This window comes from Oncorhynchus tshawytscha, linkage group LG23 (assembly GCF_018296145.1).
Source record: "Oncorhynchus tshawytscha isolate Ot180627B linkage group LG23, Otsh_v2.0, whole genome shotgun sequence".
Classification (NCBI taxonomy): Eukaryota; Metazoa; Chordata; class Actinopteri; order Salmoniformes; family Salmonidae; genus Oncorhynchus; species Oncorhynchus tshawytscha.
Window position 1 is genome coordinate 21115139 of NC_056451.1, and position 25176 is coordinate 21140314.

At 39.6% G+C, this 25176-nt stretch overlaps 1 protein-coding gene across 2 annotated transcripts in view; it reads right to left on the reverse strand.

The window, feature by feature from the left end:
* The window catches only part of nphs1 (NPHS1 adhesion molecule, nephrin), a 91038-nt gene that overhangs the window by 15058 nt on the left and 50804 nt on the right, over positions 1-25176 (reverse strand). For both annotated transcript variants that reach the window (XM_042304856.1, XM_042304857.1), the window contains exons 11-13: positions 864-1005; positions 401-525; positions 101-269 (exon numbers count right to left, since the gene is read on the reverse strand). In XM_042304856.1, coding sequence (XP_042160790.1) covers positions 101-269; positions 401-525; positions 864-1005 — 436 coding nt within the window. The remainder of the gene's footprint in view (positions 1-100; positions 270-400; positions 526-863; positions 1006-25176) is intronic.

Sequence of the window (25176 nt, forward strand, 5' to 3'; positions counted from 1 at the left end):
ATCATCTTGAATATAGCTAATGCTTTCCTCCTCTATTAGTCAGGTCCATAAAGGCTAGTATTAATCCACTCATGCCCAGAGCCCGGTCTGTAAGACTCACACTGGACCATGAGTTTGACGGAGGCGTTGAGGACCATCTTGGCCTTATTGGTGGCATTACAGCGGTAGGTAGCCATGTTGTCACTGGGCTGGAGGCGCACGGCCAGTTCTTTGGACACGCCTTTATCAGAGGGCACCTGTTTGGGGTAGTCTGATAACACCTTATCATCCTGCGGTGTGGAGAGGAGAGTAGAGAGTGTAGGACATGGTACTGTACAGACAGAGAGTCTTAACTGTTACAACTTTTGACAACTTAACCAATCGAAATGTATGTTGTCATACAATACACACATGTACACACCTTGTACCAGCTGAGGGTTCCTTTGGGACTTCCCCCAATAGAGAAGCAGATGAGGCGAATGATGGTTCCTGATCTCAGAGGAAGCCCTGGCGGAGGGGCTTCTATCCACACTTTCTGAGGAGGGTCTGGGAGGGGAGGGGGAGGAGGAGAGAGAGATAGGGGTGAAGGGGAGGGAGTACAGAGAGGAAGGGGAGAGAGAGAGAGAGGGGAGGGTGTAAGGGAGAGAGAGATGAGAGAGAGAGAGAGAGAGGGCGGGAAAGAGAGAGGGGGTTATGTCTATATTGTTATAGTTACAGAAAGCACAGATTGAGAGTGTTGCAATTGTTACTGTACAATGCATAGTTATGTTCTGGTTGTGCAAGGTTTTTTCACGATTGTACTTGTCAAAGTCATTCAATAGAGATTCCCTACAACCATTAGGCTTGTAGGGTTGTTGTTGTCATAGTCCTATCCAGAGACTCACAGAACACAATGAGGTTGTTGGACTGGCTCTTAGAGAAGCGTGTGCCCTTGTTGAAGGTCTCACAGGTGAGGGGCAGCCCGTTCTCCTCCCGAGAGACAACATGGGTGAGGTTAGACATGGTTGTCTTCCCCCCGTGGTCTCCCTGGAGACAGGAAAGGACACATGACAACGTCAGGAAGAGACAGGAAGTTCTAGTGTCCCTAAACATTTTCCTTAAAAAATGTTAAATACACAGTAAGCTGCTCACAGGAAAAACAATAATAATACTGTTTTGATGATGGAAATGAGCTTTGTGTCTCTCTAACTCTTGTGCTCTACTTATATCGTGCCTGGTCCCTGATAATAAACAAACAAATAAATCACATGCATATACTTCTTCCTGCTCGCAAAACCCATAATAAATTTAATCAAACCCCCATTTGCTCCTGCATGATGCTAGTCATGTCTGCTTTGCACGCAGGGTTCATCAAGGCTTTCATTGAGATGATTAGTGCAAAAGCCTTTTCCAGAGAGAAACAGACACAAGAAGGAATGTGTTCATGAAGAACCACCACTGAGGTGTCAGTCTTTATTAACCCTCAGTAGTATTCAGGCACATTAAAGCTGGATAGAATGCAGCGGTAAATGCTAGATCAAATGAAAATTATTTCTCCAAATGAACAAAGAGCCGAAATAATGGTTCTCTCAACTCCCATGTCAGCTTTTATTCACTTTTATCTCATTAACATACTCAAAAGCCGAGAGAGAAGAATACTGGAACCCTTTTTGAGGATTCACTCATTGGCAAAGCCTTGTATAGTATAGACTGAATAGTAGTTCTTTGGTCAGAGCAGAGAGAGAATGAAGAACAGATTTAATGTGGTTAAGGTGGAAACTCTACACGGAGTAGAATAATATGAGTTCTTTCAGAATCAAAGGCTTCTCTCACAGATGCTTGTCATTGGGTGCTCGAGATGTGCAAATCAGACTGCCTGAAGTCTGTATTAAGTATTTTAAGTGTGTATTGACTTCTGAGGTGTAGTTTGAAAGGTAATTTTCAATTCAATTTACAGTACATAAAGAGGCCACAGCAGGCAACCAATACATGTACCGAAATTACAGAGGGTTATATACACAAAAAGTCAAAGTCTTGTTTCCATTGTGGTCCTCTATTGGTAGGCAAAGGGACTACAAAGGGAAACCCATCCGTGAGCTGCCCAGGGACGCGAGCCTACCAGATGAGCTAAATGCCTTTTATTCTCGCTTCGAGGCAAGCAACACTGAAGCATGCATGAGAGCACCAGCTGTTCCGGACAACTGTGTGATCACGCTCTTCGTAGCTGATGTGAGCAAGATCTTTAAACAGGTCAACATTCACAAGCCACTGGGCTTTACGGATTACCAGGACTCAAAGCATGTGCAGACAAACTGGCAAGTGTATTCACTGACATTTTCAACATCTCCCTAACCGAGTATGTAATACCTATATGTTTCAAATAGACCACCATAGTCTCTGTGCCCAAGAAAGTGAAGGTAACCTGCCTAAATTATTACCACCCAGTAGCCATGAAGTGCTTTGAAAGGCGGCTCATGGCTCACATCAACACCATCATGCTGGAAACCCTAAACCCACACCAATTCGCATACCTCCCCAACAGAGCCATAGATGACGCAATCTTAATCACACTCCACACTACCTTTTCTCACCTGGACAAAATGAACACCTATGTGAGAATGCTGTTCATTGACTACAGCTCAGCGTTCAACACCATAGTACCCACAAAGCCCATCACTAAGCTAAGGACCCTAGGACTAAACACCTCCCTCTGTAACTGAATCCGCCACCAGGTGTTAAGGGTAGGGAACAACACATCTGCCACGCTGATCCTCAACACTGCGAACCCTCAGGGGTGCATGCTTAGTCCCCCCCTGTACTCTCTGTTCACCCAAGATTGCGACTCCAACACCATCATTAAGTTTGCTGATTACACAACAGTGGTAAGTCGGATCCCCGACAACAATGAGACAACCTTTGGGGAGGAGGTCAGAGACCTGGCAGTGTGGTGCCAGGACAACAACCTCTCCCTCAATGGGAGCAAGACAAAGTAGCTGATCGTAGACTATAGGAAAAGGAGAGCCGAACAGGCCCCCATTAACATAGACGGGGCTGAAGTGGAGTGGGTCGAGAGTTTCAAGTTCCTTGGTGTCCACATCACCAACAAACTATTATGGTCCAAACACACCAAGACAGTTGTGAAGAGGGCACGACCACAACCAGATCCTCAAAAAGTTCTACAACTGCGCCACCGAGAGCATCCTGACCGGTTGCATCACTGCCTGGTATGGCAACTGACTGTAAGGGTAGTGCTTAAGGCCCAGTAAATCACTTGGGCCAAGCTTCCTGACATCCAGGACCTATATACTAGGCGGTGTCTAAGACTCCAGTCACCCAAGTCATTGACTGTTCTCTCTGCTATTGCATGGCATGCGGTACCGGAGCGCCAAGTCTCGGACCAAAAGGCTCCTTAATAGCTTCTACCACCAAGCCATAAGACTGCTGAACAGTTAATCAAATGGCCACACAGACTATTTACATTGACCCCACCCCTTGTTTTTACACTGCTGCTACTCACTGTTTATTATCTATGCACAGTCACTTTACATACTACCTCGACTAACCTATACCCCCGCACATTGACTTGGTACCATTAACCCCTGTATATAGCCTCGTTATTGTTCTGTACTTTTCTTGTGTTACTGTTTTTACATTTTTACTTTAGTTTATTTGGTCAATATTTTCTTAACTCTATTTATTGAACAGCATTGTTGGTTAAGGTCTTGTAAGTAAGCATTTCATGGTAAGGTTCACCTGTTGAATTCGGCACATGTGACAAATACAATTAGATTTGATTTGATTTGAAGTGGCTGCAGGGCAATACAAGTGACATGGGCACTCTGTGCCATACATTCCATTATACACATATTTACGTATTTACAAAAAAAGCAGATATGCACATCTACCAAATCACTTCACCAGTGCAGAGTGGCTTTACACTTTGCTAGGAGGCTATGTCAACATTAACCAAGCCTTGCAGTAGTGTTTGGACCGAAGACTGGCAGAAACCCTTTTTATCTCAGCCGGGAGTTTGTTCCACTCTACTGCTCTTGAACCAACATGGCACGAAATCTGTGGCACTGCCTCTCATGGTGTAGGAATGAGAGTCCCTAACAGTAATAAGAGAGTTCTTTAGACACTGGGGGACTGTACATACACAGTTTCATGGGCTAATCTCAGCTTCAACTGATAGCCACTGTAGTTCACTGAGCTGAGAAGGGCCAACATGACATTCTATTCTGAGCTGTCTGTAGCTTGTTCTTGAAGAACTTAGGGTAGCTGTTGTACCAGGTAGTACACACCAACGTGAGGCTGCACTAATGCTACTGGAAGTGTTTTCTGGAAGCTTCCTTTATCTAGCTTGTAAGCTAGGCAGGCTACTACCTGGGAAGGTCTCCCACCCAGAAGTACGAGATGGAGAGGGGGGCGGGTATTGGTTGACCTCAAGTCTCCCTACTGGAAGCCCGAGGTAGGAGGAACGGTGGAATCTATCAAATAGCGCACCTCTAACTTTGTACAGTACTAATGCAATTAGTAAAATCAGTTACAATACAAAATGCTCCCAAATAAACCACAATTCATTCATAATACTGTGAATATATAGTTTCACAGACATATTGTTGCTTTTTCGGGGGGGTTTGTGCGAAATCGTTAAGAATTATATAAAAACAGTCTGCACACCACCAAGGTGAATTGGTTTAGTCTTGACTCTTGGTTGGGGGATGGGTAATGTATTATTGCTGGAGTGACAAATCAACACAATTGGATAAGAAAAGGTCTAAGGCGTCAGATGCCCAGTTTAGGAAAAAGAGGAAAGAAGAAGAGGAGAAATGTGCAAAAGATAAAGGTATGTAGCTACGTCATCTCTTTATGAGTATAATATTATGCCTGTAATGAAATAGGCTAGTGTTATAGGCTAGTGTTATAGACTAGTGTTATAGGCTAGTGTTATAGGCTAGTGTTATAGACTAGTGTTATAGGCTAGTGAAATAGGCTAGTGTTATAGGCTAGTGTTATAGGCTATTGTTATAGGCTAGTGTTATAGGCTAGTGTTATAGGCTAGTGTTATAGGCTAGTGTTATAGGCTAGTGTTATAGACTAGTGTTATAGGCTAGTGTTATAGGCTAGTGTTATAGGCTAGTGTTATAGACTAGTGTTATAGGCTAGTGTTATAGGCTAGTGTTATAGACTAGTGTTATAGGCTAGTGAAATAGGCTAGTGTTATAGGCTAGTGTTATAGGCTAGTGTTATAGGCTATTGTTATAGGCTAGTGTTATAGGCTTAGTGTTATAGGCTAGTGTTATAGGCTAGTGTTATAGGCTAGTGTTATAGGCTAGTGTTATAGGCTAGTGTTATAGGCTAGTGTTATAGGCTAGTGTTATAGGCTAGTGTTATAGACTAGTGTTATAGGCTAGTGTTATAGGCTAGTGTTATAGACTAGTGTTATAGGGTAGTGTTATAGACTAGTGTTATAGGCTAGTGTTATAGACTAGTGTTATAGACTAGTGTTATAGGCTAGTGTTATAGGGTAGTGTTATAGGCTAGGGTTATAGGCTAGGGTTATAGACTAGTGTTATAGACTAGTGTTATAGGCTAGTGTTATAGGCTAGTGTTATAGACTAGTGTTATAGGCTAGTGTTATAGGCTAGTGTTATAGGCTAGTGTTATAGGCTAGTGTTATAGGCTAGTGTTATAGGGTAGTGTTATAGACTAGTGTTATAGACTAGTGTTATAGGCTAGTGTTATAGGCTAGAGTTATAGGCTAGTGTTATAGACTAGTGTTATAGACTAGTGTTATAGGCTAGTGTTATAGGCTAGTGTTATAGGCTAGTGTTATAGGCTAGTGTTATAGACTAGTGTTATAGACTAGTGTTATAGACTAGTGTTATAGACTAGTGTTATAGGCTAGTGTTATAGGCTAGTGTTATAGACTAGTGTTATAGGCTAGTGTTATAGGCTAGTGTTATAGGCTAGTGTTATAGGCTAGTGTTATAGGCTAGTGTTATAGACTAGTGTTATAGACTAGTGTTATAGGCTAGTGTTATAGGTAGTGTTATAGACTAGTGTTATAGACTAGTGTTATAGGCTAGTGTTATAGGCTAGTGTTATAGGCTAGTGTTATAGGCTAGTGTTATAGGCTAGGTTATAGGCTAGTGTTATAGGCTAGTGTTATAGGCTAGTGTTATAGGCTAGTGTTATAGGGTAGTGTTATAGACTAGTGTTATAGGCTAGGGTTATAGGCTAGTGTTATAGGCTAGTGTTATAGGGTAGTGTTATAGGCTAGTGTTATAGACTAGTGTTATAGGCTAGTGTTATAGGCTAGTGTTATAGGCTAGTGTTATAGGCTAGTGTTATAGGCTAGTGTTATAGACTAGTGTTATAGGCTAGGTTATAGGCTAGTGTTATAGGCTAGTGTTATAGACTAGTGTTATAGACTAGTGTTATAGACTAGTGTTATAGGCTAGTGTTATAGACTAGTGTTATAGACTAGTGTTATAGGCTAGTGTTATAGACTAGTGTTATAGACTAGTGTTATAGACTAGTGTTATAGGCTAGTGTTATAGGCTAGTGTTATAGACTTGTGTTATAGGCTAGTGTTATAGGCTAGTGTTATAGGCTAGTGTTATAGACTAGTGTTATAGGCTAGTGTTGTTATAGGCTAGTGTTATAGGCTAGTGTTATAGGCTAGTGTTATAGGCTAGTGTTATAGGCTAGTGTTATAGGCTAGTGTTATAGGCTAGTGTTATAGGCTAGTGTTATAGGCTAGTGTTATAGGCTAGTGTTATAGGCTAGTGTTATATAAGCTAAGGCTAGTGTTATAGGCTAGTGTTATAGGCTAGTGTTATAGGCTAGTGTTATAGGCTAGTGTTATAGGCTAGTGTTATAGGCTAGTGTTATAGGCTAGTGTTATAGGCTAGTGTTATAGGCTAGTGTTATAGGCTAGTGTTATAGGCTAGTGTTATAGACTAGTGTTATAGGCTAGTGTTATAGGCTAGTGTTATAGGCTAGTGTTATAGGCTAGTGTTATAGGCTAGTGTTATAGGCTAGTGTTATAGGCTAGTGTTATAGGCTAGTGTTATAGGCTAGTGTTATAGACTAGTGTTATAGGCTAGTGTTATAGACTAGTGTTATAGGCTAGTGTTATAGGCTAGTGTTATAGGCTAGTGTTATATACTAGTGTTATAGGCTAGTGTTATAGGCTAGTGTTATAGGCTAGTGTTATAGGCTAGGTTATAGCTAGTGTTATAGACTAGTGTTATAGACTAGTGTTATAGGCTAGTGTTATAGGCTAGTGTTATAGGCTAGTGTTATAGACTAGTGTTATAGGCTAGTGTTATAGGCTAGGGTTATAGGCTAGTGTTATAGGCTAGTGTTATAGGCTAGTGTTATAAAGCTAGTGTTATAGGCTAGTGTTATAGGCTAGTGTTATAGGGCTAGTGTTATAGACTAGTGTTATAGACTAGTGTTATAGGCTAGTGTTATAGGCTAGTGTTATAGGCTAGTGTTATAGGCTAGGGTTATAGGCTAGTGTTATAGGCTAGTGTTATAGGCTAGTGTTATAGGCTAGTGTTATAGGGCTAGTGTTATAGACTAGTGTTATAGGCTAGGGTTATAGGCTAGTGTTATAGGCTAGTGTTATAGGGTAGTGTTATAGGCTAGTGTTATAGACTAGGGTTATAGGCTAGTGTTATAGGCTAGTGTTATAGGCTAGTGTTATAGGCTAGTGTTATAGGCTAGTGTTATAGACTAGTGTTATAGGCTAGGGTTATAGGCTAGTGTTATAGGCTAGTGTTATAGGGTAGTGTTATAGGCTAGTGTTATAGGCTAGTGTTATAGACTAGTGTTATAGGCTAGTGTTATAGGCTAGTGTTATAGGCTAGTGTTATAGGCTAGTGTTATAGGCTATTGTTATAGGCTAGTGTTATAGGCTAGTGTTATAGGCTAGTGTTATAGGCTAGTGTTATAGGCTAGTGTTATAGGCTAGTGTTATAGGGTAGTGTTATAGACTAGTGTTATAGGCTAGTGTTATAGGCTAGTGTTATAGGCTAGGGTTATAGGCTAGTGTTATAGGCTAGTGTTATAGGGTAGTGTTATAGGCTAGTGTTATAGGCTAGTGTTATAGACTAGTGTTATAGGCTAGTGTTATAGGCTAGTGTTATAGGGTAGTGTTATAGGCTAGTGTTATAGGGTAGTGTTATAGGCTAGTGTTATAGGGTAGTGTTATAGGCTAGTGTTATAGGCTAGTGTTATAGGGCTAGTGTTATAGGCTAGTGTTATAGGCTAGTGTTATAGGCTAGTGTTATAGGCTAGTGTTATAGGCTAGTGTTATAGGCTAGTGAAATAGGCTATTGTTATAGGCTAGTGTTATAGGCTAGTGTTATAGGCTAGTGTTATAGGCTAGTGAAATAGGCTAGTGAAATAGGCTAGTGTTATAGGCTAGTGTTATAGGGTAGTGAAATAGGCTATTGTTATAGGCTAGTGTTATAGGCTAGTGTTATAGGCTAGTGAAATAGGCTATTGTTATAGGCTAGTGTTATAGGCTAGTGAAATAGGCTATTGTTATAGGCTAGTGTTATAGGCTAGTGTTATAGGCTAGTGTTATAGGCTAGTGTTATAGGCTAGTGTTATAGGCTAGTGAAATAGGCTAGTGTTATAGGCTAGTGTTATAGGCTAGTGTTATAGGCTAGTGTTCTAGGCTAGTGTTATAGGCTTGTGTTATAGGCTAGTGTTATAGGCTAGTGTTATAGGCTAGTGAAATAGGCTAGTGTTATAGGCTAGTGAAATAGGCTAGTGTTATAGGCTAGTGTTATAGGCTAGTGTTATAGGCTAGTGTTATAGGCTAGTGTTATAGGCTAGTGTTCTAGGCTAGTGTTATAGGCTTGTGTTATAGGCTAGTGTTATAGGCTAGTGTTATAGGCTAGTGAAATAGGCTAGTGTTATAGGCTAGTGTTATAGGGTAGTGTTATAGACTAGTGTTATAGACTAGTGTTATAGACTAGTGTTATAGACTAGTGTTATAGGCTAGGGTTATAGACTAGTGTTATAGACTAGTGTTATAGACTAGTGTTATAGACTAGTGTTATAGACTAGTGTTATAGGCTAGTGTTATAGGCTAGTGTTATAGACTAGTGTTATAGACTAGTGTTATAGGCTAGTGTTATAGGCTAGTGTTATAGGCTAGTGTTATAGGCTAGTGTTATAGACTAGTGTTATAGACTAGTGTTATAGGCTAGTGTTATAGACTAGTGTTATAGGCTAGTGTTATAGGCTAGTGTTATAGGCTAGTGTTATAGGCTAGTGTTATAGGCTAGTGTTATAGGCTAGTGTTATAGGCTAGTGTTATAGGCTAGGGTTATAGACTAGTGTTATAGACTAGTGTTATAGACTAGTGTTATAGGCTAGTGTTATAGGCTAGTGTTATAGGCTAGTGTTATAGACTAGTGTTATAGGCTAGTGTTATAGGCTAGGTTATAGGCTAGTGTTATAGGCTAGTGTTATAGGGCTAGTGTTATAGCCTAGTGTTATAGGCTAGTGTTATAGGGTAGTGTTATAGGCTAGTGTTATAGACTAGTGTTATAGGCTAGTGTTATAGGCTAGTGTTATAGGCTAGTGTTATAGGCTAGGGTTATAGGCTAGTGTTATAGGCCAGTGTTATAGGCTAGTGTTATAGGCTAGTGTTATAGACTAGTGTTATAGGCTAGGTTATAGGCTAGTGTTATAGGCTAGTGTTATAGGCTAGTGTTATAGGCTAGTGTTATAGACTAGTGTTATAGGCTAGTGTTATAGGCCAGTGTTATAGGCTAGTGTTATAGGCTAGTGTTATAGGCTAGTGTTATAGGCTAGTGTTATAGGCTAGTGTTATAGGCTAGTGTTATAGGCTAGTGTTATAGGCTAGTGTTATAGGCTAGTGTTATAGGCTAGTGTTATAGACTAGTGTTATAGGCTAGTGTTATAGGCTAGTGTTATAGACTAGTGTTATAGGACTAGTGTTATAGACTAGTGTTATAGGCTAGTGTTATAGGCTAGTGTTATAGGCTAGTGTTATAGGCTAGTGTTATAGACTAGTGTTATAGGCTAGTGTTATAGGCTAGTGTTATAGACTAGTGTTATAGGCTAGTGTTATAGGCTAGTGTTATAGGCTAGTGTTATAGGCTAGTGTTATAGGCTAGTGTTATAGGCTAGTGTTATAGACTAGTGTTATAGGCTAGTGTTATAGACTAGTGTTATAGGCTAGTGTTATAGGCTAGTGTTATAGGCTAGTGTTATAGGCTAGTGTTATAGGCTAGTGTTATAGGCTAGTGTTATAGGCTAGTGTTATAGGCTAGTGTTATAGGCTAGTGTTATAGGCTAGTGTTATAGACTAGTGTTATAGGCTAGTGTTATAGGCTAGTGTTATAGGCTAGTGTTATAGGCTAGTGTTATAGGCTAGTGTTATAGCTAGTGTTATAGGCTAGTGTTATAGGCTAGTGTTATAGACTAGTGTTATAGACTAGTGTTATAGGCTAGTGTTATAGGCTAGTGTTATAGGCTAGTGTTATAGGCTAGGTTATAGGCTAGTGTTATAGGCTAGTGTTATAGGCTAGTGTTATAGGCTAGTGTTATAGACTAGTGTTATAGGCTAGTGTTATAGGCTAGTGTTATAGGCTAGTGTTATAGGCTAGTGTTATAGGCTAGTGTTATAGACTAGGCTAGTGTTATAGGCTAGTGTTATAGGCTAGTGTTATAGGCTAGTGTTATAGGCTAGTGTTATAGGCTAGTGTTATAGCTAGTGTTATAGGCTAGTGTTATAGGCTAGTGTTATAGGCTAGTGTTATAGGCTAGTGTTATAGGCTAGTGTTATAGGCTAGTGTTATAGACTAGTGTTATAGGGCTAGTGTTATAGGCTAGTGTTATAGGCTAGTGTTATAGGCTAGTGTTATAGGCTATTGTTATAGGCTAGTGTTATAGGCTAGTGTTATAGGCTAGTGTTATAGGCTAGTGTTATAGGCTAGTGTTATAGCTAGTGTTATAGGGCTAGTGTTATAGACTAGTGTTATAGGCTAGTGTTATAGGCTAGTGTTATAGGCTAGTGTTATAGGCTAGTGTTATAGGCTAGTGTTATAGGGTAGTGTTATAGACTAGTGTTATAGGCTAGTGTTATAGGCTAGTGTTATAGGCTAGTGTTATAGGCTAGTGTTATAGGCTAGTGTTATAGGCTAGTGTTATAGGCTAGTGTTATAGGCTAGTGTTATAGGGCTAGTGTTATAGGCTAGTGTTATAGGCTAGTGTTATAGGCTAGTGTTATAGGCTAGTGTTATAGGCCAGTGTTATAGGGTAGTGTTATAGGCTAGTGTTATAGGCTAGTGTTATAGGCAGTGTTATAGGCTAGTGTTATAGGGTAGTGTTATAGGCTAGTGTTATAGGCTAGTGTTATAGGCTAGTGTTATAGGCAGTGTTATAGGCTAGTGTTATAGGCTAGTGTTATAGGCTAGTGTTATAGGCTAGTTATAGGCTAGTGTTATAGGCTAGTGTTATAGGCTAGTGTTATAGGCTAGTGTTATAGGCTAGTGTTATAGGCAGTGTTATAGGCTAGTGTTATAGGCTAGTGTTATAGGCTAGTGTTATAGGCTAGTGTTATAGGCTAGTGTTATAGGCTAGTGTTATAGGCTAGTGTTATAGGCTAGTGTTATAGGCTAGTGTTATAGGCTAGTGTTATAGGCTAGTGTTATAGGCTAGTGTTATAGGCTAGTGTTATAGGCTAGTGTTATAGGCTAGTGTTATAGGCTAGTGTTATAGGCTAGTGTTATAGGCTAGTGTTATAGGCTAGTGTTATAGGCTAGTGTTATAGGCCAGTGTTATAGGCTAGTGAAATAGGCTAGTGTTATAGGCCAGTGTTATAGGCTAGTGTTATAGCAGCTAGGTGTTATAGGCTAGTGTTATAGGCTAGTGTTATAGGCCAGTGTTATAGGTAGTGTTATAGGCTAGTGTTATAGGCTAGTGTTATAGGCTAGTGTTATAGGCTAGTGTTATATAGGCTAGTGTTATAGGCCAGTGTTATAGGCCAGTGTTATAGGCTAGTGTTATAGGCTAGTGTTATAGGCTAGTGTTATAGGCTAGTGTTATAGGCTAGTGTTATAGGCTAGTGTTATAGGCTAGTGAAATAGGCTAGTGTTATATAGTGAAATAGGCTAGTGTTATAGGCTAGTGTTATAGGCTAGTGTTATAGGCTAGTGTTATAGGCTAGTGTTATAGGCTAGTGTTATAGGCTAGTGTTATAGGCTAGTGTTATAGGCTAGTGAAATAGGCTAGTGTTATAGGCTAGTGTTATAGGCTAGTGTTATAGGCTAGTGAAATAGGCTAGTGTTATAGGCTAGTGTTATAGGCTAGTGTTATAGGCTAGTGTTATAGGCTAGTGTTATAGGCTAGTGTTATAGGCTAGTGTTATAGGCTAGTGTTATAGGCTAGTGTTATAGGCTAGTGTTATAGACTAGTGTTATAGACTAGTGTTATAGGCTAGTGTTATAGGCTAGTGTTATAGGCTAGTGTTATAGGCTAGTGTTATAGACTAGTGTTATAGGCTAGTGTTATAGGCTAGGTTATAGGCTAGTGTTATAGGCTAGTGTTATAGGCTAGTGTTATAGACTAGTGTTATAGGCTAGTGTTATAGGTAGTGTTATAGACTAGTGTTATAGACTAGTGTTATAGGCTAGTGTTATAGGCTAGTGTTATAGGCTAGTGTTATAGGCTAGTGTTATAGGCTAGTGTTATAGGCTAGTGTTATAGGCTAGTGTTATAGGCTAGTGTTATAGGCTAGTGTTATAGACCAGTGTTATAGGCTAGTGTTATAGGCTAGTGTTATAGGCTAGTGTTATAGGCTAGTGTTATAGGCTAGTGTTATAGACTAGTGTTATAGGCTAGTGTTATAGGCTAGTGTTATAGGCTAGTGTTATAGGCTAGTGTTATAGGCTAGTGTTATAGGCTAGTGTTATAGGCTAGGTTATAGGCTAGTGTTATAGGCTAGTGTTATAGGCTAGTGTTATAGGCTAGTGTTATAGGCTAGTGTTATAGACTAGTGTTATAGGCTAGTGTTATAGGCTAGGGTTATAGGCCAGTGTTATAGGCCAGTGTTATAGGCTAGTGTTATAGGCCAGTGTTATAGGCCAGTGTTATAGGCCAGTGTTATAGGCTAGGTTATAGGCTAGTGTTATAGGCTAGTGTTATAGACAGTGTTATAGACTAGTGTTATAGGCTAGTGTTATAGGCCAGTGTTATAGGCCAGGGTTATAGGCTAGTGTTATAGGCTAGTGTTATAGGTAGTGTTATAGACTAGTGTTATAGGCTAGTGTTATAGACCAGTGTTATAGGCCAGTGTTATAGGCCAGTGTTATAGGCCAGTGTTATAGGCCAGTGTTATAGGCCAGTGTTATAGGCCAGTGTTATAGGCTAGTGTTATAGGCCAGTGTTATAGGCTAGTGTTATAGGCCAGTGTTATAGGCAGTGTTATAGGCCAGTGTTATAGGCAGTGTTATAGGCTAGTGTTATAGGCTAGTGTTATAGGCTAGTGTTATAGGCTAGTGTTATAGGCCAGTGTTATAGGCCAGTGTTATAGGCTAGTGTTATAGGCCAGTGTTATAGGCTAGTGTTATAGGCTAGTGTTATAGGCTAGTGTTATAGGCCAGTGTTATAGGCTAGTGTTATAGGCAGTGTTATAGGCCAGTGTTATAGGCTAGTGTTATAGGCCAGTGTTATAGGCTAGTGTTATAGGCTAGTGTTATAGGCAGTGTTATAGGCTAGTGTTATAGGCTAGTGTTATAGGCTAGTGTTATAGGCTAGTGTTATAGGCTAGTGTTATAGGCTAGTGTTATAGGCTAGTGTTATAGGCTAGTGTTATAGGCTAGTGTTATAGGCTAGTGTTATAGGCTAGTGTTATAGGCTAGTGTTATAGGCTAGTGTTATAGGCTAGTGTTATAGGCCAGCTATAGGCCAGTGTTATAGGCTAGTGTTATAGGCCAGTGTTATAGGCTAGTGTTATAGGCCAGTGTTATAGGCCAGTGTTATAGGCTAGTGTTATAGGCTAGTGTTATAGGCCAGTGTTATAGGCCAGTGTTATAGGCCAGTGTTATAGGCTAGTGTTATAGGCTAGTGTTATAGGCCAGTGTTATAGGCCAGTGAAATAGGCCAGTGTTATAGGCCAGTGTTATAGGCTAGTGTTATAGGCCAGTGTTATAGGCAGTGTTATAGGCCAGTGTTATAGGCCAGTGTTATAGGCTAGTGTTATAGGCTAGTGTTATAGGCTAGTGTTATAGGCTAGTGTTATAGGCTAGTGTTATAGGCTAGTGTTATAGGCCAGTGTTATAGGCCAGTGTTATAGGCTAGTGAAATAGGCTAGTGTTATAGGCTAGTGTATTATAGGCTAGTGTTATAGGCTAGTGTTATAGGCTAGTGTTATAGGCCAGTGTTATAGGCCAGTATTATAGGCCAGTGTTATAGGCTAGTGTTATAGGCCAGTGAAATAGGCTAGTGTTATAGGCCAGTGAAATAGGCTAGTGTTATAGGCTATTGAAATAGGCTAGTGTTATAGGCCAGTGTTATAGGCCAGTGTTATAGGCTAGTGTTATAGGCCAGTGTTATAGGCTAGTGTTATAGGCTAGTGTTATAGGCAGTGTTATAGGCCAGTGTTATAGGCCAGGGTTATAGGCCAGTGTTATAGGCTAGTGTTATAGGCCAGTGTTATAGACTAGTGTTATAGGCCTAGTGTTATAGACTAGTGTTATAGGCCAGTGTTATAGGCTAGTGTTATAGGCTAGTGTTATAGGCTAGTGTTATAGGCTAGTGTTATAGGCTAGTGTTATAGGGTAGTGTTATAGGCCAGTGTTATAGGCTAGTGTTATAGGCTAGTGTTATAGGCTAGTGTTATAGGCTAGTGTTATAGACTAGTGTTATAGGCTAGTGTTATAGGCTAGTGTTATAGGCTAGTGTTATAGGCCAGTGTTATAGGCTAGTGTTATAGGCTAGTGTTATAGGCCAGTGTTATAGGCTAGTGTTATAGGCCAGTGTTATAGGCTAGTGTTATAGGCTAGTGTTATAGGCAGTGTTATAGGCTAGTGTTATAGGCAGTGTTATAGACTAGTGTTATAGGCCAGTGTTATAGGCTAGTGTTATAGGCTAGTGTTATAGGCTAGTGTTATAGGCAGTGTTATAGGCCAGTGTTATAGGGTAGTGTTATAGGCCAGTGTTATAGGCCAGTGTTATAGGCCAGTGTTATAGGCTAGTGTTATAGGCAGTGTTATAGGCTAGTGTTATAGGCTAGTGTTATAGGCAGTGTTATAGGCCAGTGTTATAGGCTAGTGTTATAGGCTAGTTATAGGCTAGTGTTATAGGCTAGTGTTATAGGCCAGTGTTATAGGCTAGTGTTATAGGCTAGTGTTATAGGCTAGTGTTATAGGCTAGTGTTATAGGCTAGTGTTATAGTGTTATAGGCTAGTGAAATAGGCTAGTGTTATAGGCTAGTGTTATAGGCTAGTGTTATAGGCTAGTGAAATAGGCTAGTGTTATAGGCTAGTGTTATAGGCTAGTGAAATAGGCTAGTGTTATAGGCTAGTGTTATAGGCTAGTGTTATAGGCCAGTGTTATAGGCTAGTGTTATAGGCTAGTGTTATAGGCTAGTGAAATAGGCTAGTGTTATAGGCCAGTGTTATAGGCCAGTGTTATAGGCTGAAGTGTTATAGGCTAGTGTTATAGGCTAGTGTTATAGGCTAGTGTTATAGGCTAGTGTTATAGGCCAGTGTTATAGGCTAGTGTTATAGGCTAGTGTTATAGGCCAGTGTTATAGGCCAGTGTTATAGGCTAGTGTTATAGGCCAGTGTTATAGGCTAGTGTTATAGGCCAGTGTTATAGGCTAGTGTTATAGGCTAGTGTTATAGGCCAGTGTTATAGGCTAGTGTTATAGGCCAGTGTTATAGGCCAGTGTTATAGGCCAGTGTTATAGGCTAGTGTTATAGGCTAGTGTTATAGGCCAGTGTTATAGGCTAGTGTTATAGGCTAGTGTTATAGGCCAGTGTTATAGGCTAGTGTTATAGGCAGTGTTATAGGCCAGTGTTATAGGCCAGTGTTATAGGCTAGTGTTATAGGCAGTGTTATAGGCCAGTGTTATAGGCTAGTGTTATAGGCTAGTGTTATAGGCCAGTGTTATAGGCTAGTGTTATAGGCTAGTGTTATAGGCTAGTGTTATAGACCAGTGTTTATAGGCCAGTGTTATAGGCAGTGTTATAGGCTAGGTTATAGGCCAGTGTTATAGGCCAGTGTTATAGGCTAGTGTTATAGACTAGTGTTATAGGCCAGTGTTATAGGCTAGTGTTATAGGCTAGTGTTATAGCAGTGTTATAGGCCAGTGTTATAGGCTAGTGTTATAGGCTAGTGTTATAGGCTAGTGTTATAGGCCAGTGTTATAGGCCAGTGTTATAGGCCAGTGTTATAGGCTAGTGTTATAGGCCAGTGTTATAGGCTAGTGTTATAGGCCTAGTGTTATAGGCTAGTGTTATAGGCCAGTGTTATAGGCCAGTGTTATAGGCTAGTGTTATAGGCTAGTGTTATAGGCTAGTGTTATAGGTAGTGTTATAGGCAGTGTTATAGGCTAGTGTTATAGGCTAGTGTTATAGGCTAGTGTTATAGGCTAGTGTTATAGGCTAGTGTTATAGGCTAGTGTTATAGGCCAGTGTTATAGGCCAGTGTTATAGGTGTTATAGGCTAGTGTTATAGGCTAGTGTTATAGGCTAGTGTTATAGGCTAGTGTTATAGGCTAGTGTTATAGGCCAGTGTTATAGGCTAGTGTTATAGGCTAGTGAAATAGTTATAGGCTAGTGTTATAGGCTAGTGTTATAGGCTAGTGTTATAGGCTAGTGTTATAGGCTAGTGTTATAGGCTAGTGTTATAGGCTAGTGTTATAGGCTAGTGTTATAGGCTAGTGTTATAGGCTAGTGTTATAGGCTAGTGTTATAGGCTAGTGTTATAGGCTAGTGTTATAGGCAGTGTTACTAGTGTTATAGGCCAGTGTTATAGGCTAGTGTTATAGGCTAGTGTTATAGGCTAGTGTTATAGGCTAGTGTTATAGGCTAGTGTTATAGGCTAGTGTTATAGGCTAGTGTTATAGGCTAGTGTTATAGGCCAGTGTTATAGGCTAGTGCTATAGGCTAGTGTTATAGGCTAGTGTTATAGGCTAGTGTTATAGGCTAGTGTTATAGGCTAGTGTTATAGGCTAGTGTTATAGGCTAGTGTTATAGGCTAGTGTTATAGGCTAGTGTTATAGGCCAGTGTTATAGGCTAGTGTTATAGGCTAGTGTTATAGGCTAGTGTTATAGGCTAGTGTTATAGGCCAGTGTTATAGGCCAGTGTTATAGGCTAGTGTTATAGGCTAGTGTTATAGGCTAGTGTTATAGGCTAGTGTTATAGGCTAGTGTTATAGGCTAGTGTTATAGGCTAGTGTTATAGACTAGTGTTATAGGCTAGTGTTATAGGCTAGTGTTATAGGCTAGTGTTATAGGCTAGTGTTATAGGCTAGTGTTATAGGCTAGTGTTATAGGCTAGTGTTATAGACTAGTGTTATAGGCTAGTGTTATAGGCTAGTGTTATAGGCTAGTGTTATAGGCTAGTGTTATAGACTAGTGTTATAGGCTAGTGTTATAGGCTAGTGTTATAGGCTAGTGTTATAGGCTAGTGTTATAGGCTAGTGTTATAGACTAGTGTTATAGACTAGTGTTATAGGCTAGTGTTATAGGCTAGTGTTATAGGCTAGTGTTATAGGCCTAGTGTTATAGGCTAGTGTTATAGGCTAGTGTTATAGGCTAGTGTTATAGGCTAGTGTTATAGACTAGTGTTATAGGCTAGTGTTATAGGCTAGTGTTATAGGCTAGTGTTATAGGCTAGTGTTATAGGCTAGTGTTATAGGCTAGTGTTATAGGCTAGTGTTATAGGCTAGTGTTATAGGCTAGTGTTATAGACTAGTGTTATAGGCTAGTGTTATAGGCTAGTGTTATAGGCCAGTGTTATAGGCTAGTGTTATAGGCTAGTGTTATAGGCTAGTGTTATAGGCTAGTGTTATAGGCTAGTGTTATAGGCTAGTGTTATAGGCTAGTGTTATAGGCTAGTGTTATAGGCTAGTGTTATAGGCCAGTGTTATAGGCTAGTGTTATAGGCTAGTGTTATAGGCTAGTGTTATAGGCTAGTGTTATAGGCTAGTGTTATAGGCTAGTGTTATAGGCTAGTGTTATAGGCTAGTGTTATAGGCTAGTGTTATAGGCTAGTGTTATAGGCTAGTGTTATAGGCTAGTGTTATAGGCTAGTGTTATAGGCTAGTGTTATAGGCTAGTGTTATAGGCTAGTGTTATAGGCTAGTGTTATAGGCTAGTGTTATAGGCCAGTGTTATAGGCTAGTGTTATAGGCTAGTGTTATAGGCCAGTGTTATAGGCTAGTGTTATAGGCCAGTTATAGGCTAGTGTTATAGGCTAGTGTTATAGGCTAGTGTTATAGGCTAGTGTTATAGGCTAGTGTTATAGGCTAGTGTTATAGGCTAGTGTTATAGGCTAGGGTTATAGGCTAGGGTTATAGGCTAGTGTTATAGCCTAGTGTTATAGGGTAGTGTTATAGACGAGTGTTATAGGCTAGTGTTATAGGGTAGTGTTATAGACTAGTGTTATAGACTAGTGTTATAGACTAGTGTTATAGACTAGTGTTATAGGCTAGGGTTATAGACTAGTGTTATAGACTAGTGTTATAGACTAGTGTTATAGACTAGTGTTATAGACTAGTGTTATAGGCTAGTGTTATAGGCTAGTGTTATAGACTAGTGTTATAGACTAGTGTTATAGGCTAGTGTTATAGGCTAGTGTTATAGGCTAGTGTTATAGGCTAGTGTTATAGGTAGTGTTATAGGCTAGTGTTATAGGCTAGTGTTATAGGCTAGTGTTATAGGCTAGTGTTATAGGCTAGTGTTATAGACTAGTGTTATAGACTAGTGTTATAGGCTAGTGTTATAGGCTAGTGTTATAGGCTAGTGTTATAGGCTAGTGTTATAGGCTAGTGTTATAGACTAGTGTTATAGGCCAGTGTTATAGGCTAGTGTTATAGGCCAGTGTTATAGGCTAGTGTTATAGGCTAGTGTTATAGACTAGTGTTATAGGCTAGTGTTATAGGCTAGTGTTATAGGCTAGTGTTATAGGCTAGTGTTATAGGCTAGTGTTATAGGCTAGTGTTATAGGCTAGTGTTATAGGCTAGTGTTATAGGCTAGTGTTATAGGCTAGTGTTATAGGCTAGTGTTATAGGCTAGTGTTATAGGCTAGTGTTATAGGCTAGTGTTATAGGCTAGTGTTATAGGCTAGTGTTATAGGCTAGTGTTATAGGCTAGTGTTATAGGCTAGTGTTATAGGCTAGTGTTATAGGACTAGTGTTATAGACTAGTGTTATAGGCTAGTGTTATAGGCTAGTGTTATAGGCTAGTGTTATAGGCTAGTGTTATAGGCCAGTGTTATAGACTAGTGTTATAGGCTAGTGTTATAGGCTAGTGTTATAGGCAGTGTTATAGGCTAGTGTTATAGGCTAGTGTTATAGGCTAGTGTTATAGGCTAGTGTTATAGGCTAGTGTTATAGGCTAGTGTTATAGGCTAGTGTTATAGGCTAGTGTTATAGGCTAGTGTTATAGGCCAGTGTTATAGGCCAGTGTTATAGGCCAGTGTTATAGGCCAGTGTTATAGGCCAGTGTTATAGGCTAGTGTTATAGGCTAGTGTTATAGGCTAGTGTTATAGGCTAGTGTTATAGGCCAGTGTTATAGGCTAGTGTTATAGGCTAGTGTTATAGGCTAGTGTTATAGGCTAGTGTTATAGGCTAGTGTTATAGGCTAGTGTTATAGGCTAGTGTTATAGGCTAGTGTTATAGGCTAGTGTTATAGGCTAGTGTTATAGACTAGTGTTATAGGCTAGTGTTATAGACTAGTGTTATAGGCTAGTGTTATAGGCTAGTGTTATAGGCTAGTGTTATAGACTAGTGTTATAGGCTAGTGTTATAGGCTAGTGTTATAGGTGTTATAGGCTAGTGTTATAGGCTAGTGTTATAGGTAGTGTTATAGGCTAGTGTTATAGAGGCTAGTGTTATAGGCAGTGTTATAGGCTAGTGTTATAGGCTAGTGTTATAGGCTAGTGTTATAGGCTAGTGTTATAGGCTAGTGTTATAGGCTAGTGTTATAGGCTAGTGTTATAGGCTAGTGTTATAGGCTAGTGTTATAGGCTAGTGTTATAGGCTAGTGTTATAGGCTAGTGTTATAGGCTAGTGTTATAGGCTAGTGTTATAGGCTAGTGTTATAGGCTAGTGTTATAGGCTAGTGTTATAGGCTAGTGTTATAGGCTAGTGTTATAGGCTAGTGTTATAGGCTAGTGTTATAGGCTAGTGTTATAGGCTAGTGTTATAGGCATAGTGTTATAGGCCAGTGTTATAGGCTAGTGTTATAGGCTAGTGTTATAGGCTAGTGTTATAGGCCAGTGTTATAGGCTAGTGTTATAGGCTAGTGTTATAGGCTAGTGTTATAGGCTAGTGTTATAGGCTAGTGTTATAGGCTAGTGTTATAGGCTAGTGAAATAGGCTAGTGTTATAGGCTAGTGTTATAGGCTAGTGTTATAGGCTAGTGTTATAGGCCAGAAATAGGCCAGTTATAGGCTAGTGTTATAGGCTAGTGTTATAGGCTAGTGTTATAGGCTAGTGTTATAGGCTAGTGTTATAGGCTAGTGTTTATAGGCTAGTGTTATAGGCTAGTGTTATAGGCTAGTGTTATAGGCCAGTGTTATAGGCTAGTGTTATAGGGCAGTGTTATAGGCTAGTGTTATAGGCTAGTGTTATAGGCTAGTGTTATAGGCTAGTGTTATAGGCTAGTGTTATAGGCTAGTGTTATAGGCTAGTGTTATAGGCTAGTGTTATAGGCTAGTGTTATAGGCTAGTGTTATAGGCTAGTGTTATAGGCTAGTGTTATAGGCTAGTGTTATAGGCTAGTGTTATAGGCTAGTGTTATAGGCTAGTGTTATAGGCTAGTGTTATAGGCTAGTGTTATAGGCTAGTGTTATAGGCTAGTGTTATAGGCTAGTGTTATAGGCTAGTGTTATAGGCTAGTGTTATAGGCTAGTGTTATAGGCTAGTGTTATAGGCTAGTGTTATAGGCTAGTGTTATAGGCTAGTGTTATAGGCTAGTGTTATAGGCTAGTGTTATAGGCTAGTGTTATAGGCTAGTGTTATAGGCTAGTGTTATAGGCTAGTGTTATAGGCTAGTGTTATAGGCTAGTGTTATAGGCCAGTGTTATAGGCTAGTGTTATAGGCTAGTGTTATATAGGCCTAGTGTTATAGGCTAGTGTTATAGGCTAGTGTTATAGGCTAGTGTTATAGGCTAGTGTTATAGGCTAGTGTTATAGGCTAGTGTTATAGGCTAGTGTTATAGGCTAGTGTTATAGGCTAGTGTTATAGGCTAGTGTTATAGGCTAGTGTTATAGGCTAGTGTTATAGGCCAGTGTTATAGGCTAGTGTTATAGGCTAGTGTTATAGGCTAGTGTTATAGGCTAGTGTTATAGGCTAGTGTTATAGGCTAGTGTTATAGGCTAGTGTTATAGGCTAGTGTTATAGGCTAGTGTTATAGGCTAGTGTTATAGGCTAGTGTTATAGGCTAGTGTTATAGGCTAGTGTTATAGGCTAGTGTTATAGGCTAGTGTTATAGGCTAGTGTTATAGGCTAGTGTTATAGGCTAGTGTTATAGGCTAGTGTTATAGGCTAGTGTTATAGGCCAGTGTTATAGGCTAGTGTTATAGGCTAGTGTTATAGGCTAGTGTTATAGGCCAGTGTTATAGGCTAGTGTTATAGGTAGTGTTATAGGCCAGTGTTATAGGCTAGTGTTATAGGCTAGTGTTATAGGGCTAGTGTTATAGGCCAGTGTTATAGGCTAGTGTTATAGGGTAGTGTTATAGGCTAGTGTTATAGGCTAGTGTTATAGACTAGTGTTATAGGCTAGTGTTATAGGCTAGTGTTATAGGCTAGTGTTATAGGCTAGTGTTATAGGCTAGTGTTATAGGCTAGTGTTATAGGCTAGTGTTATAGGCTAGTGTTATAGGCTAGTGTTATAGGCTAGTGTTATAGGCTAGTGTTATAGGCTAGTGTTATAGGCCAGTGTTATAGGCTAGTGTTATAGGCTAGTGTTATAGGCTAGTGTTATAGGCTAGTGTTATAGGCTAGTGTTATAGGCCAGTGTTATAGGCTAGTGTTATAGGCTAGTGTTATAGGCCAGTGTTATAGGCTAGTGTTATAGGCCAGTGTTATAGGCTAGTGTTATAGGCTAGTGTTATAGGCTAGTGTTATAGGCTAGTGTTATAGCTAGCTATAGGTGTTATAGGCTAGTGTTATAGGCTAGTGTTATAGGCTAGTGTTATAGGCTAGTGTTATAGGCCAGTGTTATAGGCTAGTGTTATAGGCTAGTGTTATAGGCCAGTGTTATAGGCTAGTGTTATAGGCTAGTGTTATAGGCTAGTGTTATAGGCTAGTGTTATAGGCCAGTGTTATAGGCTAGTGTTATAGGCCAGTGTTATAGGCTAGTGTTATAGGCTAGTATTTATAGGCCAGTGTTATAGGCTAGTGTTATAGGCTAGTGTTATAGGCTAGTGTTATAGGCTAGTGTTATAGGCTAGTGTTATAGGCTAGTGTTATAGGCCAGTGTTATAGGCTAGTGTTATAGGCCAGTGTTATAGGACTAGTGTTATAGGCCAGTGTTATAGGCCAGTGTTATAGGCTAGTGTTATAGGCTAGTGTTATAGGCTAGTGTTATAGGCTAGTGTTATAGGCTAGTGTTATAGGCAGTTATAGGCTAGTGTTATAGGCTAGTGTTATAGGCTAGTGTTATAGGCTAGTGTTATAGGCTAGTGTTATAGGCTAGTGTTATAGGCTAGTGTTATAGGCTAGTGTTATAGACTAGTGTTATAGGCTAGTGTTATAGGCTAGTGTTATAGGCTAGTGTTATAGGCTAGTGTTATAGGCTAGTGTTATAGGCTAGTGTTATAGGCTAGTGTTATAGGCTAGTGTTATAGACTAGTGTTATAGGCTAGTGTTATAGGCTAGTGTTATAGGCTAGTGTTATAGGCTAGTGTTATAGGCTAGTGTTATAGGCTAGTGTTATAGGCTAGTGTTATAGGCTAGTGTTATAGGCTAGTGTTATAGGCTAGTGTTATAGGCTAGTGTTATAGGCTAGTGTTATAGGCTAGTGTTATAGGCTAGTGTTATAGGCTAGTGTTATAGGCTAGTGTTATAGGCTAGTTGTTATAGGCTAGTGTTATAGGCTAGTGTTATAGGCTAGTGTTATAGGCTAGTGTTATAGACTAGTGTTATAGGCTAGTGTTATAGGCAGTGTTATAGGCTAGTGTTATAGGCTAGTGTTATAGGCTAGTGTTATAGGCTAGTGTTATAGGCTAGTGTTATAGGCCAGTGTTATAGGCTAGTGTTATAGGCTAGTGTTATAGGCTAGTGTTATAGGCTAGTGTTATAGGCCAGTGTTATAGGCTAGTGTTATAGGCTAGTGTTATAGGCTAGTGTTATAGGCCAGTGTTATAGGCTAGTGTTATAGGCTAGTGTTATAGGCTAGTGTTATAGGCTAGTGTTATAGGCTAGTGTTATAGGCTAGTGTTATAGGCTAGTGTTATAGGCTAGTGTTATAGGCTAGTGTTATAGGCTAGTGTTATAGGCTAGTGTTATAGGCTAGTGTTATAGGCTAGTGTTATAGGCCAGTGTTATAGGCTAGTGTTATAGGCTAGTGTTATAGGCTAGTGTTATAGGCTAGTGTTATAGACTAGTGTTATAGGCTAGTGTTATAGGCCTAGTGTTATAGGCTAGTGTTATATACTAGTGTTATAGGCAGTGTTATAGGCTAGTGTTATAGGCTAGTGTTATAGGCTAGTGTTATAGGCTAGTGTTATAGGCCAGTGTTATAGGCTAGTGTTATAGGCCAGTGTTATAGGCAGTGTTATAGGCTAGTGTTATAGGCTAGTGTTATAGGCTAGTGTTATAGGCTAGTGTTATAGACTAGTGTTATAGGCTAGTGTTATAGGTAGTGTTATAGACTAGTGTTATAGACTAGTGTTATAGGCTAGTGTTATAGACTAGTGTTATAGGCTAGTGTTATAGACTAGTGTTATAGGCTAGTGTTATAGGCTAGTGTTATAGGCTAGTGTTATAGCTAGTGTTATAGGCTAGTGTTATAGGCTAGTGTTATAGGCTAGTGTTATAGGCTAGTGTTATAGGCTAGTGTTATAGGCTAGTGTTATAGGCTAGTGTTATAGGCTAGTGTTATAGGCTAGTGTTATAGACTAGTGTTATAGACTAGTGTTATAGGCTAGTGTTATAGGCTAGTGTTATAGGCTAGTGTTATAGACTAGTGTTATAGGCTAGTGTTATAGGCTAGTGTTATAGGCTAGTGTTATAGGCTAGTGTTATAGGCTAGTGTTATAGACTAGTGTTATAGACTAGTGTTATAGACTAGTGTTATAGACTAGTGTTATAGGCTAGTGTTATAGGCTAGTGTTATAGGACTAGTGTTATAGACTAGTGTTATAGGCTAGTGTTATAGGCTAGTGTTATAGGCTAGTGTTATAGTGTTATAGACTAGTGTTATAGTAGTGTTATAGGCTAGTGTTATAGGCTAGTGTTATAGGCTAGTGTTATAGGCTAGTGTTATAGACTAGTGTTATAGACTAGTGTTATAGGCTAGTGTTATAGGCTAGTGTTATAGGCTAGTGTTATAGGCTAGTGTTATAGGCTAGTGTTATAGACTAGTGTTATAGGCCAGTGTTATAGGCTAGTGTTATAGGCTAGTGTTATAGGCCAGTGTTATAGTTATAGGCTAGTGTTATAGACCAGTGTTATAGGCCAGTGTTATAGGCTAGTGTTATAGGCAGTGTTATAGGCTAGTGTTATAGGCTAGTGTTATAGGCCAGTGTTATAGGCTAGTGTTATAGGCCAGTGTTATAGGCTAGTGTTATAGGCTAGTGTTATAGGCTAGTGTTATAGGCAGTGTTATAGGCCAGTGTTATAGGGCCAGTGTTATAGACTAGTGTTATAGGCTAGTGTTATAGGCTAGTGTTATAGGCTAGTGTTATAGGCTAGTGTTATAGGCTAGTGTTATAGACTAGTGTTATAGGCTAGTGTTATAGGCTAGTGTTATAGGCTAGTGT